Raw genomic sequence first — 15,329 nt, forward strand, 5'->3', positions numbered from 1 at the left:
AGAGACGTTGTCTGGATGGGAGCATATGTTGCTCTAGAACCTGGATATACCTTTCAGCATTGATGGTGTCTTTCCAGATGTGTAAGCTGCCCATGCCACACGCACTAATGCAACCCCATACCATCAGAGATGCAGGCTTCTGAACTGAGCGCTGATAACAACTTGGGTCGTCCTTCTCCTCTTTAGTCCGAATGACACGGCATCCCTGATTTCCATAAAGAACTTCAAATTTTGATTCGTCTGACCACAGAACAGTTTTCCACTTTGCCACAGTCCATTTTAAATGAGCCTTGGCCCAGAGAAGACGTCTGCGCTTCTGGATCATGTTTAGATATGGCTTCTTCTTTGAACTATAGAGTTTTAGCTGGCAACGGCGGATGGCACGGTGAATTGTGTTCATAGATAATGTTCTCTGGAAATATTCCTGAGCCCATTTTGTGATTTCCAATACAGAAGCATGCCTGTATGTGATGCAGTGCCGTCTAAGGGCCCGAAGATCACGGGCACCCAGTATGGTTTTCCGGCCTTGACCCTTGCGCACAGAGATTCTTCCAGATTCTCTGAATCTTTTGATGAGATTATGCACTGTAGATGATGATATGTTCAAACTCTTTGCAATTTTACACTGTCGAACTCCTTTCTGATATTGCTCCACTATTTGTCGGCGCAGAATTAGGGGGATTGGTGATCCTCTTCCCATCTTTACTTCTGAGAGCTGCTGCCACTCCAAGATGCTCTTTTTATACCCAGTCATGTTAATGACCTATTGCCAATTGACCTAATGAGCTGCAATTTGGTCCTCCAGCTGTTCCTTTTTTGTACCTTTAACTTTTCCAGCCTCTTATTGCCCCTGTCCCAACTTTTTTGAGATGTGTTGCTGTCATGAAATTTCAAATGAGCCAATATTTGGCATGAAATTTCAAAATGTCTCACTTTCGACATTTGATATGTTGTCTATGTTCTATTGTGAATACAATATCAGTTTTTAAGATTTGTAAATTATTCCATTCCGTTTTTATTTACAATTTGTACTTTGTCCCAACTTTTTTGGAATCAGGGTTGTAGCTAAGATGCTCTTAGCATTAAGAGGCTTTTGGGAAACCTACCACAGATTGGTTTGAGCTGCCAGGAAAGATGTAAAAAGTCAAATAATCAGTCTTTACAACCATAGTGAGCAGAAACCCATCTCATAATGCAAAAACATTGAATCTTGAGGTGGATGAACTATACCATCAGAAGACTACATCAGGTTCTGCTCCTGTCAGCCAAGCACAGGAATCTCAGGCTATCATGGGCACAGACTCATCCTAAATGGACAGTTAAAGATCAGGGGGGAAAAAAAAAATCACCTTGTCTTTTTGCAATCTTCAACTGTCCAGTTTCAGTGAGTCTGTGCCCATGATAGCCTCAGACTCATGTTCTTGGCTGATAGGAGGGGAACCTGATGTGGTCTCCTACTGTTGTAGCCCATCCACCTCAAGGTTTGATGTGTTGCATGTTCCGAGATGCTTTTCTTCTCACCACAGTTGTAAAGAATAAAGAGTAAAAAGTGCTTATTTAAGTTACAGTACTATAGACTTTGTGAGCTCAGACCAGTCTGGTTGTTCTCCTTTGATATATCTTTTTAGAAAGGTGTTTCACCTTGCAGTCTGTCCTTGTACAGGATGTTTTTTTTTTTTTTTTAAATCCACATGAAAACCCCCAGAGATCAACAGTTTCTGAAATACTCAAACCAGCCCACCTGGCACCAAGATTCAGGCCATGTTTAAGGTCACTGAGAACAAATTTTCCTCATTCCAATGTTTGATGTGAATATTAACTGAAGCTCTTGACCTGTATTTGCATGATTTTTTGCAATGTGCTACTGCTGTAAGATCGGCTGATTAGCTAACTACATGAATGCACAGGTGTTCCTAGTAAAGTGGACAGTCAGTGTAGATTTACAATAATCATCAGTATGTTTCTGTAATTTAGGAGTATATTCTTCTTATTTCAAACAAACTTCTCAAAAATGTCTATATATTTAAGACAGCTTTCTATATGTGCCTTAGTAAGTACATTAAAAATTGCAGAATGTTTCTCAAGTCTGTCTATATGGTAATGCTGTTCTCTATTTTGCTTGGGCACAGATAGAAATACGTTGGTTCAAGACCCTTATTCTGTTTCTGAATTTCCTCCTCAATGTTGTTCAGATCCTGCCTAAAGTTGTCAATCATCTTTTGGGCTGCCGGCTCAGTGAAGTACTGTTCTTTGTACTGTCCCAGAGGTACCTGAGCATGAGAGATTGGGCAGAAAGGAGATCAACTAAAAACAGAGAAATTCTAAAAAGAAGGTAAAAATACTCAGCTGTACGTATAACATATAGAATTGAACAGATTAAGTAAGTAAGTAATAGTAATTGTGCTGGATTCCATCATTCCATCCAGTTTACTAAAAACCTACAGCCAATATCCTGTGCTTTATTTCTACATGTTATTTTGAGCCTGTTTTGCAATGACATCTTTCTGAAACCAATGGAGCAGACCACTTGAAGTGTCGACTCACTGCATCTGGCTGACTTCTTCCTAAAAGCCATGTGATTGCCATCTCCACACATGACTGGCTGACATCTGGGAGTGTGGTCATGATCATCTCCATTGTGACACTGTCCTTGTCTGTGGGTGGAGGCTGGCGCATGGTGCAAGGCATGTTGGGCACCCATGAACAAAAGTCAAACTAGAGAATAGTGGAAAATACACAAAAGGTCAATCTGAACAAGATGAAAATGTGCAAGAGTGTGTTATTAAAAAGGGACCCACTGGCCAAAATGTAAAATTTAATGATCAGTACATACACTTGCTTACTTGCCTCTTACAGCAATACACAGTTGCAGCTAGAGCTTTCTTAGTTTGGAAGACCACAAAGCATTAAAGGTGGGGAAACATCTCTCCTGCCCAATTACCCTCAGCACTGGAGGCTTCAGGGCTGTGTTCAGAGCCCCCTGCTGTACTCTCTGTACACTTATGACTGCATAGCCTCATCAGACACCACCACCACTGTCAAGTTTGCTGACAACACTGTTGTGGTAGGCCTGATCTCCAATAAAAATGAAGAGGCCTACCTGGAGGAGGTCAGAAACCTGAACTGATGCCAGGACAACAATCGCCTCTGAAACATCAGCAAGACAACAGAGCTGATCATGGACTTCTGCACAAAGCAAGTGAAGAACTACAAGCCCCTCTACATCTATGGGATCCCAGTGGAAAGAGTGGATAGTTTTCGGTACCTGGGCATTCACATCACGCAAGACCTGTCATGGTCTTGCCACATCAGTGCCCTGGTTAAGAAGGCCCAACAGCATCTCTTCCACCTAAGATGTCTCAGAGACTTCCATCTTATGCCGAGAGTACTGAGGAACTTTTACTCCTGCACCATCAAGAGCATCCTGACAGGAAATATCTCCACCTGGTTTGGGAACAACACCAAGCAGGACAGACAGGCTCTCCAGAGAGTGGTGCAATCAGCTGAGATCATCATCCACACCAAGCTCTGTGACCTGCAATCTATCTACACCAAGCGGTGATGGACCAAAGCCAGGAAGATAATGAAAGACCTCAGCCATCCCGACTATGGACTCTTCTCCCTGTTAAGGTCAGGGAAGTGCTTTTGCTCCCTTAAGGTCAACACTGAGAGAATAAGGAGGAGCTTCTTCCCTCAGGCCATTTGGTCTCTTAACCAGGACAATAACTAGGTCTCGTCACCACTTCACCCTCATCCCCCCATTTCTTTCACCTCTTCATGCAATTTCATTTCACTACAGTGCAATATATACACATTTCCATTGCAATTGTACAGGACCTCTCTGTGCAATTTAATTTTACTGCGGTGCAATATATATGTCAACTGTCAGTGCATCTTTTTTGGTGAGATATTATTCTGTATATATTCTGCAGAGTACTCTATTACATTTTATTTTTAGTCTATTTATCGCATTCTATTTTACTCTTTCTCTTTTTACTAACTTTCCTTTTTTAACTCTCTTTATTACTTACGGAGCATTGCATGAAGTATTTCACTGCACTTCATACTCTGTATGATTGTGAATGTGACATCATTTGAATTTGACTTCTGAGACACATCTACTGTTTAGGGTGGCTATTTGTTTGCAGGATAGTTTGATTTTTATTTCCCATAACTGCCACCTACAGCATGATTGGCTCAAGTAATTATACTATAACACTATAAATAAGTTGCTTGCTGTGGGATTAGATATTGTAGTAACAGAACACTGGTGGATGAATACAATAATTGCGCAATGCTGAATTTTGCCAAATCATTTGGGGTGATAAATACAGTATTATATATTAATGGAAATAGTAGTCAGTGTTAGTTTTATGTTGATACTTCCCTTTATGGTTTATTATACATGGGTACTTGGTTTAGATCTAATTTCATAAAAGAATACAACAATGATATATCACTCACCTGTCCATTGTTGACTGCTGCATGTTGTGCAGTGCTGATGAAGATGATCACACTCAAAAGTGTGATCAGCTCTTGTTTATTCTTTAGTTCATTAAGTAGCCCTGTCACACATTAATTATAAGAATAACGTTAATTGCATTGCATAAGGATAAATGTAATCAGAGCTTTTGCATGTAGTACAATGTTACATTTGAGATAATTTAAATGATCTCATGTCTGGTCATAGAAATAATTGATTATGAAATATTTAATTGTTTTTCATAATAATTTGTTGTTTTTCATAATTAGCCTTGAGCACTGAACCACCACTACTCCACAGGTGATAGCATGATACCAGTATTATACAATAAGTTTCATAAGAACAACTCTGTTTCCAAAAAAGTTGGAATGCTAAGTAAAATGTAATAAAAACAGGATGCAATGATTTGCAAATCATGGAAAACCCATATTTAATTGAAAAAAAAAATCCAGAAAAATGGGGATATTTTCCAAAATCCCATTAAAAAAAACATGCGATTTTTTAATTCGCATGAATATTTATTTAACAGACAAAAGTACAAAGAAAATATTTTTGATAGTTTTACTGGCCAACTTAATCGTATGTTGCAAATATAAACAAAGTTAGAATTTGATGCCTGCAACATGCTCAAGTTGGGACAGAGGCAAAATAAGACTGAAAAACATATTTATAGGATATTCAAGTAACACAATTTTGTTTCCAATAATTTTATTCCACAATAAACAGGTTAACTGTTAACAGATGAGGGTATCATGATTGTATATAAAAGGAACATGCACCAAAGGCTCAGGTTTTGCAAGCAAAGATGGGTCGTGACTCATTTGTTTGTGCCAAAATTTGTGAGAGAATTGTTAGTCAATTCAAAAATAACATTTTTAACCAAGATTGCAGAGAATTTAAATCTTTCAAAATCTATCGTACATCCATCCATTATCCGTAACCGCTTATCCTATGCAGGGTCACACAACTTGGAGCCTATCCCAGCTGACTGTGGGCAAGAGGTGGAGTACACCCTGGACAAGTCACCAGGTCATCACAGGGCTGACACACAGAGACAAACAACCATTCACATTCACACCTACAGTCAATTTAGATCCACCAATTAATCTAACCTGCATGTTTTTGTACTGTGGGAGAAACCGGAGCACCTGGAGGAAACCCACGCAGACATGGGCAGAACATGCAAACTCCAAACAGAAAGGCCCCTGTTGCCACTGGGCTCAAACTCAGAGCTTTCTTGCTGTGAGGTAACAGTGTTAAGCACTACACCACCACGCCACCCAGTTTCAGGTACAATTTGTGTAATTTTATAAAGAAATTAGATGGCAAGTTTTATTGAGCATCCTGCAGAATTAGCCACAGTTCTTCTGTAGACTTTGACTGTTACACTGTGCCACCCTCTACAGTACATAATATTCAGATAAAGATTCAGGAAATTAGCAGACATCTCGGTGCATAAAGGTCAAGATTGGAGACCACCTTTGAACATGCATGACCTTTGAGCCCTCAGGTGGCACTGCCTGAGAAACTATCATGCTAAAGTGACAAATATATCCACATAGGCTCGGGAGTACTCCAGAAAACCGTGGTCACTTAGAACATTCAGAAATGCAACTTGAAACCATATTACACAAGGAGGAAGCCATTCATCAATTCTATGCAGAAACACTGCTGATTTCTCTGGGCCCAAACTCATCTCAGATGGACTGAAAAACAGTGGAACCGTGTGCTGTGGTCAGAGGAGTACACATTTCAGCTTGTTTTCGGGAAAACTGGATGTCGAGTTCTCAGTGCCAAAGGTGAACATGACCATCCAATTTATCAGAGAAAAGTGCAAAAGCCAGCATCTGTGGTGGTGTTGGGCACATCAGTGCCCATGGTATGGGCGAATTGCATGTGTGTGAAGGTACCACTGACGTGGAGGCATATATTGGGATTATAGAGAGACATATGCTGCCATCAAGGTGACATCTCTTTGTGGGAAGTCTGTGCTTATTTCAACAGGAAAATGCCAAGCTGCATGGGCTACAGCAGTGTGGCTTCATAGACACAGAGTGCATGTGCTTGACTGGTCTGCTGCCAGTCAAGATCTGTCTCCTATTTACAGTAGAATGGATGGCACATCACAAAGAAGAGAATCAGACAACGGTGACCATGAACTGTTGAGCAGCTGAAGTCTTGTATCAAGCAAGAATGGGCAAAAATTCCAGTTGCAAGACTGCAACAATTAGTATTCTCTGATCCCATACGATTAAAAAGTGTTATTACAAGGAAAGGTGATCAAATATGATTTCTATGAAAGACTACAAGGGCAAATCATGCAACAATTTAAGGATAATGTTCCTCAATGTGTAACTGCAAAGATTTTGGGGATCACATCATCTACGGTACAAGATATCATTAAAGGATTCAGAGAATATGGGGAAATCTCTGTACGCAAGAGACAAGGCCAAAAACAAATATTGGAGTCCAGTGATCTTCGGGCCCTCAGGCAGCACTGCATTAAAAACAGACAAGATTTGCAAGTGGAAATTGCTATATTTTCTCAGGAACACTAATGAAAACTATCATCTGTGAACATAGTTTGTCACTGCATCCACAAAGGCAAGTTAAACCTCTACCATGCAAAGAAGAAATAATATATATATAAATATTATCCAGAAATACCACTGCGTTCTCTGGGCCCAAGCTCATTTATGATGGACTGAGGTAAAGTGGAAAACTGTACTGTAGTTTGATAAATCAAAATTTGAAATTCTTTTTGGAACTCATGGATACAGTGTCCTTGAGCCTAAAGAGGAGAAGGACCATCCAGGTTGTTATCAGCTCACAGTACAAAAGCTAGCATCCATCATGGGATGGAGTGCATTAGTGCAAATGGCATGGGTAGCTTGCAAATCTGGGAAGGCACATTAATGCTGAACAATATATCCAGGTTTTGGAGCAACATCTGCTGCCATCCAGATGATGTCTTTTTCAGGGAAGGCTTTGCTTATTTCAAACAGACAATGCCAAACTGCATTTGGAATATATTACAACTACATGGTAAGACAGTTTGGGTTCTAAAAGTGGCCTACCTGCAGTCCAGACCTGTTTACCACTGAAAACATTTGGTGCATTATGAACTGAAAAATACGATGAAGGACACCCCATACTGTTGAGCAGCCAAAATCTTATCAGGAAAGAATGGAACAACATTTCACTTTCAAAACTATAGAAATTGGATTCCTTATTTCCCAAATGTTTACAGAGTGTTGGTAAAAGAAGAGGTGATGAAACACAGTGGTAAACATGTCTCTATCCCAACTTCAAAATTCAAAATAAGCATGCATTTTTCAAACAGCAACAAAATATCTTAGTTTCAACATTTGATATGTTGTCTTTGTACCATTTTCAATGAAATAAGGTTTCCATGATTTCCAAATCATCGCATTCTGTTTTTATTTATATTTTGTGAAGTGTCCCAACTTTTTTGGAAACTGGGTTATATTTGGGCTGACACAATCTTCATAATTTTGGCTTTGTATATGACCACATGTATGGATTTGAAAGGAAGCATTTAAAATGATTCATGTGATTGAAGTCTAGACTTTCAGTTTTAATTCAAGTGGCACAGCAAAAATATTCGATTCACCATTTCGGGATTACAGCCATTTTTGACATAGTCTCTCTATTTTCACAGGATATACTATCCTGTCCAAAAACAAACCCAAGATCTTCTTGAGTCAGTCACAGAACCTCAACCCAACTGAGTATGCTTGTCATTGACTGAAGACAAAATGGGTGGCAGAAAGACCAACAAACAAAGAGAAACTGAAGGCAGCTGCAGTAAAGGCCTGGCAAAGCATCTCAGGGGGGGAAATTCAGGCCTTGGTGATGTTTATGGGTTTCAGGCTTCGGGCAGTCATTGACTGCAAAAGATTTGCAACCAGATATTAAAAATAATCCTTATAATTGTTACTTTGTCCACTTACTTTTGAGCCTGTGGAAATGGAAGGACTGTAAAAAATGGCTGTAACTCCTAAACAGTCCATGCAAGATTTTTGTTAAAGACCTTGAATTAAAGCCAAAAGCCTATACTTCAATCACATCCTGAATGCTTTATTTCAAAGCCATTGTGGTGCTGTACTGTGGCAAAGTTACTAAAATTGTGTCCCTGTGACCATATATTTTTAGTTCAGGCAACTAACCAAAGTGAGGGACATTTAAAAAGCCTTCCTCAACCACATCCTTAATCCATGCCTGAAGTTCTGAATCCTGAACTACGTCACTGTCACTTCCATAATACAGAGACACTATGCTGGAGACAAACCTGTAGGTGGGACGGAAAGAGGAGCTATCAAGACTTGTGAATTCAAAATGAAGCAAACAAAATGCAGAATATGGTTAAACTTCATTTCAGTGTCTAATAATGACAGGAAATAGTAGCGCTAGTGCATTGCATTGTGCCTGGACTATTACTTTTCAGTGGCATCCCAGAGCATCAGACCGTGGTCTCTGTAGAAGTATTTTTTGAGTTTGGTAACACCACGGTCGATGAAATCCCAACGGGGTTGGAGAGAGTGGTAGGTCAGGACCTGGAACTCCTTTTGAGACAGCACCAGCAGCCCATCACCACCTGTGGACACCACCTGCCAGGAAAACATTCCTCCTTATCTACTACTGATCGACAGGGTGTACAAAAAGTCAGGAACCAATGGGAAATATGTTGAAGAAATATCTTAATCCAATTACAGTGGTGCTTGAAAGTTTGTGAACCCTTTAGAATTTTCTAGATATCTGCATAAATATGACCTAAAACATCATCAGATTTTCACACAAGTCCTAAAAGTAGATAAAGAAAACCCAGCTAAAAAATTAGGCAAAAATATTATACTTGGTCATTTACAACCCCGATTCCAAAAAAGTTGGGACAAAGTACAAATTGTAAATAAAAACAGAATGCAATGATGTGGAAGTTTCAAAATTCCATATTTTATTCAGAATAGAACATAGATGACATATCAAATGTTTAAACTGAGAAAATGTATCATTTAAAGAGAAAAATTAGGTGATTTTAAATTTCATGAAATCAACACATCTCAAAAAAGTTGGGACAAGGCCATGTTTACCACTGTGAGACATCCCCTTTTCTCTTTAACAGTCTGTAAACGTCTGGGGACTGAGGAGACAAGTTGCTCAAGTTTAGGGATAGGAATGTTAACCCGTTCTTGTCTAATGTAGGATTCTAGTTGCTCAAATGTCTTAGGTCTTTTTTGTCGTATCTTCCGTTTTATGATGCGCCAAATGTTTTCTATGGGTGAAAGATCTGGACTGCAGGCTGGACAGTTCAGTACCCGGACCCTTCTTCTACGCAGCCATGATGCTGTAATTGATGCAGTATGTGGTTTGGCATTGTCATGTTGGAAAATGCAAGGTCTTCCCTGAAAGAGACGTCGTCTGGATGGGAGCATATGTTGCTCTAGAACCTGGATATATCTTTCAGCATTGATGGTGTCTTTCCAGATGTTTAAGCTGCCCATGCCACATGCAATAATGCAACCCCATCCCATCAGAGATGCAGGCTTCTGAACTGAGTGCTGATAACAACTTGGGTCGTCCTTCTCCTCTTTAGTCCGAATGACACGGCATCCATGATTTCCATAAAGAACTTCAAATTTTGATTCATCTGACAACAGAACAGTTTTCCACTTTGCCACAGTCCATTTTAAATGAGCCTTGGCCCAGAGAAGACGTCTGCGCTTCTGGATCATGTTTAGATATGGCTTCTTCTTTGAACTATAGAGTTCTAGCTGGCAACAGCGGATGGCACGGTGAATTGTGTTCACAGATAATGTTCTCTGGAAATATTCCTGAGCCCATTTTGTGATTTCCAATACAGAAGCATGCCTGTATGTGATGCAGTGCCGTCTAAGGGCCCGAAGATCACGGGCACCCAGTATGGTTTTCCAGCCTTGACCCTTATGCACAGAGATTCTTCCATATTCTCTGAATCTTTTGATGATATTATACACTGTAGATGATGATATGTTCAAACTCTTTGCCATTTTACACTGTCAAACTCCTTTCTGATATTGCTCCACTATTTGTCGGTGCAGAATTAGGGGGATTGGTGATCCTCTTCTCATCTTTACTTCTGAGAGCTGCTGCCACTCCCAGATGCTCTTTTTATACCCAGTCATGTGATTGACCTATTGCCAATTGACCTAATGAGTTGCAATTTGGTCCTCCAGCTGTTCCTTTTTTGTACCTTTAACTTCTCCAGCCTCTTATTGCCCCTGTCCCAACTTTTTTGAGATATGTTGCTGTCATGAAATATCAAATGAGCCAATATTTGGCATTAAATTTAAAAATGTCTCACTTTCGACATTTGATATGTTGTCTATGATCTATTGTGAATACAATGTCAGTTTTTGAAATTTGTAAATTATTGCATTCCATTTTAATTTACAATTTGTACTTTGTCCCAAGTTTTTTGGAATCAGGGTTGTATTTATTGAGGAAAATGGTCCAATATTACATATCTGTGAGTGGCAAAAGTATGTGAACCTTTGCTTTCAGTATCTGGTGTGACCCCTTTGTGCAGCAATAACTGCAACAAAACATTTTCGGTAACTGCTGATCAATCCTGCACACCGGCTTGGAGGAATTTTAGCCCATTCCTCTGGACAGAACAGCTTCAACTCTGAGATATTGCTGGGTTTCCTTACATGAACTGCTCACTTCAGGTCCTTCCACAACATTTCGATTGGATTAAGGTTAGGACTTTGACTTGGCCATTCCAAAACATTAACTTCATTCTTCTTTAACCATTCTTTGGTAGAACGACTTGTGTGCTTAGGGTCATTGTCTTGCTGCATGACCCAACTTCTCTTGAGATTCTGTTCATGGACAGATGTCCTGACATTTTCCTTTAGAATTTGCTGGTATAATTCAGAATTCATTGTTCCATCAATGATGGCAAGCCGTCCTGGCCCAGATGCAGCAAAACAGGCCCAAACCATGATACAACCACCACCATGTTTCACAGATGGGATAAGGTTCTTATGCTGGAATGCAGTGTTTTCCTTTCTCCAAACATAACGCTTCTCATTTAAACCAAAAAGTTATATTTTGGTCTCATCCGTCCACAAGACACTTTTTCCAATAGCCTTCTGGCTTGTCCACATGATCTTTAGCAAACTGCAGACAAGCACCAATGTTCTTTTTGGAGAGCAGTGGCTTTCTCCTTGCAACCCTGCCATGCACACCATTGTTGTTCAGTGTTCTCTTGATGGTGAACTCATGAACATTAGCCAATGTGAGAGAGGCCTTCAGTTGCTTAGAAGATACCCTGGGGTCCTTTGTGACCTCGCCGACTATTACACGCCTTGCTCTTGGAGTGATCTTTGTTGGTTGACCACTCCTGGGGAGGGTAACAATGGTCTTGAATTTCCTCCATTTGTACACAATCTGTCTGACTGTGGATTGGTGGAGTCCAAACTCTTTAGAGATGGTTTTGTAACCTTTTCCAGCCTGATGAGCATCAACAACGCTTTTTCTGAGGTCTTCAGAAATATCCTTTGTTCGTGCCATGATACACTTCCACAAACATGTGTTTGTGAAGATCAGACTTTGATAGATCCCTGTTCTTTAAATAAAACAGGGTGCCCACTCACACCTGATTGTCATCCCATTGATTGAAAACACCTGACTCTAATTTCACCTTCAAATTAACTGCTAATCCTAGAGGTTCACATACTTTTGTCACTCACAGATATGTAATATTGGATCATTTTCCTCAATAAATAAATGACTAAGTATAATATTTTTGACTCATTTGTTTATCTGGGTTCTCTTTATCTACTTTTAGGGCTTGTGTGAAAATCTGATGATGTTTTAGGTCATATTTATGCAGAAAAATAGAAAATTCTAAATGGTTCACAAACTTTCAAGCACGACTGTATGTTGCGCACAATCCACAAAAGCATGATAGAAAAAATGTGTACGGGACAAGGGTCAACATATAGAGCATATGTTGTAAATAATAAACCCCAAATTAAGCAAATGTAATTTCACTCTCGTTGGTTCTGACTTTTCAGACACCCTGTGCTTACCTAGCTCATTCCTTGACTATGTAAGCAGTATTAAGTAAAACCTGGCATTTAAATGGATCAAAAATACCAAATGTTTTCAAGTAACTTCAGTCTATATATTGTCTGTAGCTGAAGCTCACCCTTTTGAAGATGCCATCAGGAGAGATGAGCTGTGAGCGTGCTCGGCAGTTTATCTCCAGAGTGTACTTCAGATGAGGATTGAGCAGCTGTAGCAGAGACAGAGGGATGGAGAAAGAGAAAGACTTACTGCCATTCCTGACACTTTTAGCTTTAAAGAAAGCTAATCTATACTTTCCCACTAACCTTCTTTATAGGGTGGACTTCAGGGAGGTGACGCAGTGTGGCCACACAGAACACCTCCGCTATGAGGTGAGTTCGCAGCAGGTGCGATAGCACCTGGAAGACCTGAAATTCAGCATGACGGACCCACATTTTAGCCAATAACCAAGCCAGAGGTGAATCATTAGGGAGGAAGATGGGTGTGTCCTTGCTAGCGTTCTGTTCAAGCTGAGAAAAAGGAAAAGGGAAAGGAATGAACTGTTTCATGAGGCATATTTTCATCAGGCCTCTGCTGAACAGATTTGGTGAAAACATTACCTGTATAGCGATAGGAATGAGTCCGTTGTCTGGATGCTCATATAGTAAACACAAAGGAGCTGCTATATGCTGCTTATTTCCTTCAATCACATTCTCAGGGACACCATCCAGTATAGCATAGTCAACAAGGTATACATTCCCAGCCTTCACAGAGAGAAAGAGAGATTCTTATAGTTTTTAAAATACCAGGACAGATGTGTTACCTATAGTACTGGTACATGGATGGATTATTGCTAATTTTTCTGTCTGGTTAAACTCATCACATTACAGCAGGTTTTGTGCTAAACCCAACTCACTGAGCCTGATAAAATCATGGCATGCAAACAGGGGTGTTTCCAAGATGTGAAAACATCTGGGGCTTTTAAGGATGTCCCCTCCCTGCACCATTTAAGAATTTTTAAGATGCTGTGTGATGACCAAAATGAACCAACGTGAATTCTTATTCACAAAGTACACGAACAAATCATGTGTAGGTGGGGGGTACCATTTTCTGATTAGCACCTTGTTTACCTTTACCTCTTGTTCTGTCTCTACCTGACACACACAATTCAATTAATTTCTATTCAATTCAGTTCAATTCAATTGTATAGTACTTTTATCAATGGACACTGCCACAAAGCAGCTCTACAGAAATATATGAATTCCGAATATAAATTTTACACACACACACACACACAGCTCTGGGTGTGTGTGTGTTCACTGCTTCAGATGGGTTAAATGCAGAGGATGCATTTCACTGTGCTCGAGTGTGCATGTGACAAATAAAGGTTTCTTCTTATTATTATAGTTTTATCCGTAATGAGCAAGCCAGAGCTGACAATAGCAAGGATAAATTCCCTGAGAGGACGTGAAGAAAAACCCTTGAGAGGAACCAGACTCAAAAGGGAACCCATCCTCCTTTGGGTGATGCTACAGAGTGTGATTATAAATAACTCACTTCGGTAACTGTGCTATATGGTTAAAAAATGTGATCATGTAACCAGGAAATTTATTATAGTTTTAATATGAAGTCTATTTTGATGAAATTATCATCTGTTCACTAGAGGTTTTTGTGGCAATTCCATCCATAACCACTTATCTTGTGCAGGGTTGCGGGCAAGCTGGATCCTATCCCAGCTGACTATGGGCGAGAGGTGGGGTACACCCTGGGCAAGTCGACAATTCATTGCACGGCTCTTTTGTGGCAATTGCAGTTCTAAAAAGTTATCATAGCAATTGTAATCCTAAGCAAGAGCAAAACTGTATCTATTGCAGTCCAAAGCCAGTTTCTCTCTCTCTTTCTTTCTCTCTCTCTCACACACACACACACACACATGATCCTGGCTCTGCTGAATTTGCAGTGCAAACACTGACAACAATAAAATGCCATAAAACACAAAACTCCAAAGAACTGATGAAAAATAACTGAAATCTTTCACTAAACCTTTCATTAATGCCACTTACCCATTACAGCACATCAGTCAGTGTAGACACCAACTAACTCCTTCTTTTATAGGGCACTATTTATTTAAAACAAAATTCTTAATCAGTTGGCATGTGCAGTTTAATTAAATAAGCTATTTAAAATTGACAACATAATAAAAATGCACAGCGGCTAGCGCTGTCGCCTCACAGCAAGAAGGTCTGGGTTCGAGCCCGTGGCCGGTTTCCCCCACAGTCCAAAGACATGCAGGTTAGGTTAACTGGTGACTCTAAATTGACCGTAGGTGTGAATGTGAGTGTGAATGGTTTTCCGTGTCTATGTGTCAGCCCTGTGATGACCTGACGACTTGTCCAGGGTGTACTCCGCCTTTCGCCTGTAGTCAGGTGGGATAGGCTCCAGCTTGCCTGCGACCCTGTAGAACGGGATAAAGTGGCTAGAGATAATGAGATGAGATAAAAATGTACTGCATGGCCAAAAAAAGTCACCATTTGAATTTAAATAACTAAATACTTAAGAGCCTTTGATTTGATAATTACTTCAGTGATTAATATGATTCATCTGGCACCAATTCTTTTAAGCCAAACTGATGCCGTGAGTAGCTTCTAATTTGTTCAACAACAATATTGAAAGACGTATACCATGGATGTGGAAAAGAAGGGATGTGTTTCAGGAGGGTCAAATTATTGGCCTGCATCAAGCAAAGAAAACAACAAAGGAAATTGTTGAAACT

The 15,329-nt window shown here is 39.9% G+C and overlaps 1 protein-coding gene across 1 annotated transcript in view; it reads right to left on the bottom strand.

Moving 5' to 3' along the window:
- Positions 1-2,025: 2,025 nt before the first annotated feature.
- Positions 2,026-15,329, bottom strand: part of LOC132886932 (polyunsaturated fatty acid lipoxygenase ALOX12-like) — a 31,151-nt gene continuing 17,847 nt past the window's right edge. The window contains exons 7-14 of the mRNA XM_060922165.1: positions 13,177-13,320; positions 12,883-13,086; positions 12,699-12,785; positions 8,945-9,114; positions 8,674-8,795; positions 4,465-4,565; positions 2,545-2,715; positions 2,026-2,270 (exon numbers count right to left, since the gene is read on the bottom strand). Coding sequence (XP_060778148.1) covers positions 2,091-2,270; positions 2,545-2,715; positions 4,465-4,565; positions 8,674-8,795; positions 8,945-9,114; positions 12,699-12,785; positions 12,883-13,086; positions 13,177-13,320 — 1,179 coding nt within the window. The 3' untranslated portion in view covers positions 2,026-2,090. The remainder of the gene's footprint in view (positions 2,271-2,544; positions 2,716-4,464; positions 4,566-8,673; positions 8,796-8,944; positions 9,115-12,698; positions 12,786-12,882; positions 13,087-13,176; positions 13,321-15,329) is intronic.

Source organism: Neoarius graeffei, chromosome 1 (assembly GCF_027579695.1).
Source record: "Neoarius graeffei isolate fNeoGra1 chromosome 1, fNeoGra1.pri, whole genome shotgun sequence".
NCBI lineage: Eukaryota > Metazoa > Chordata > Actinopteri > Siluriformes > Ariidae > Neoarius > Neoarius graeffei.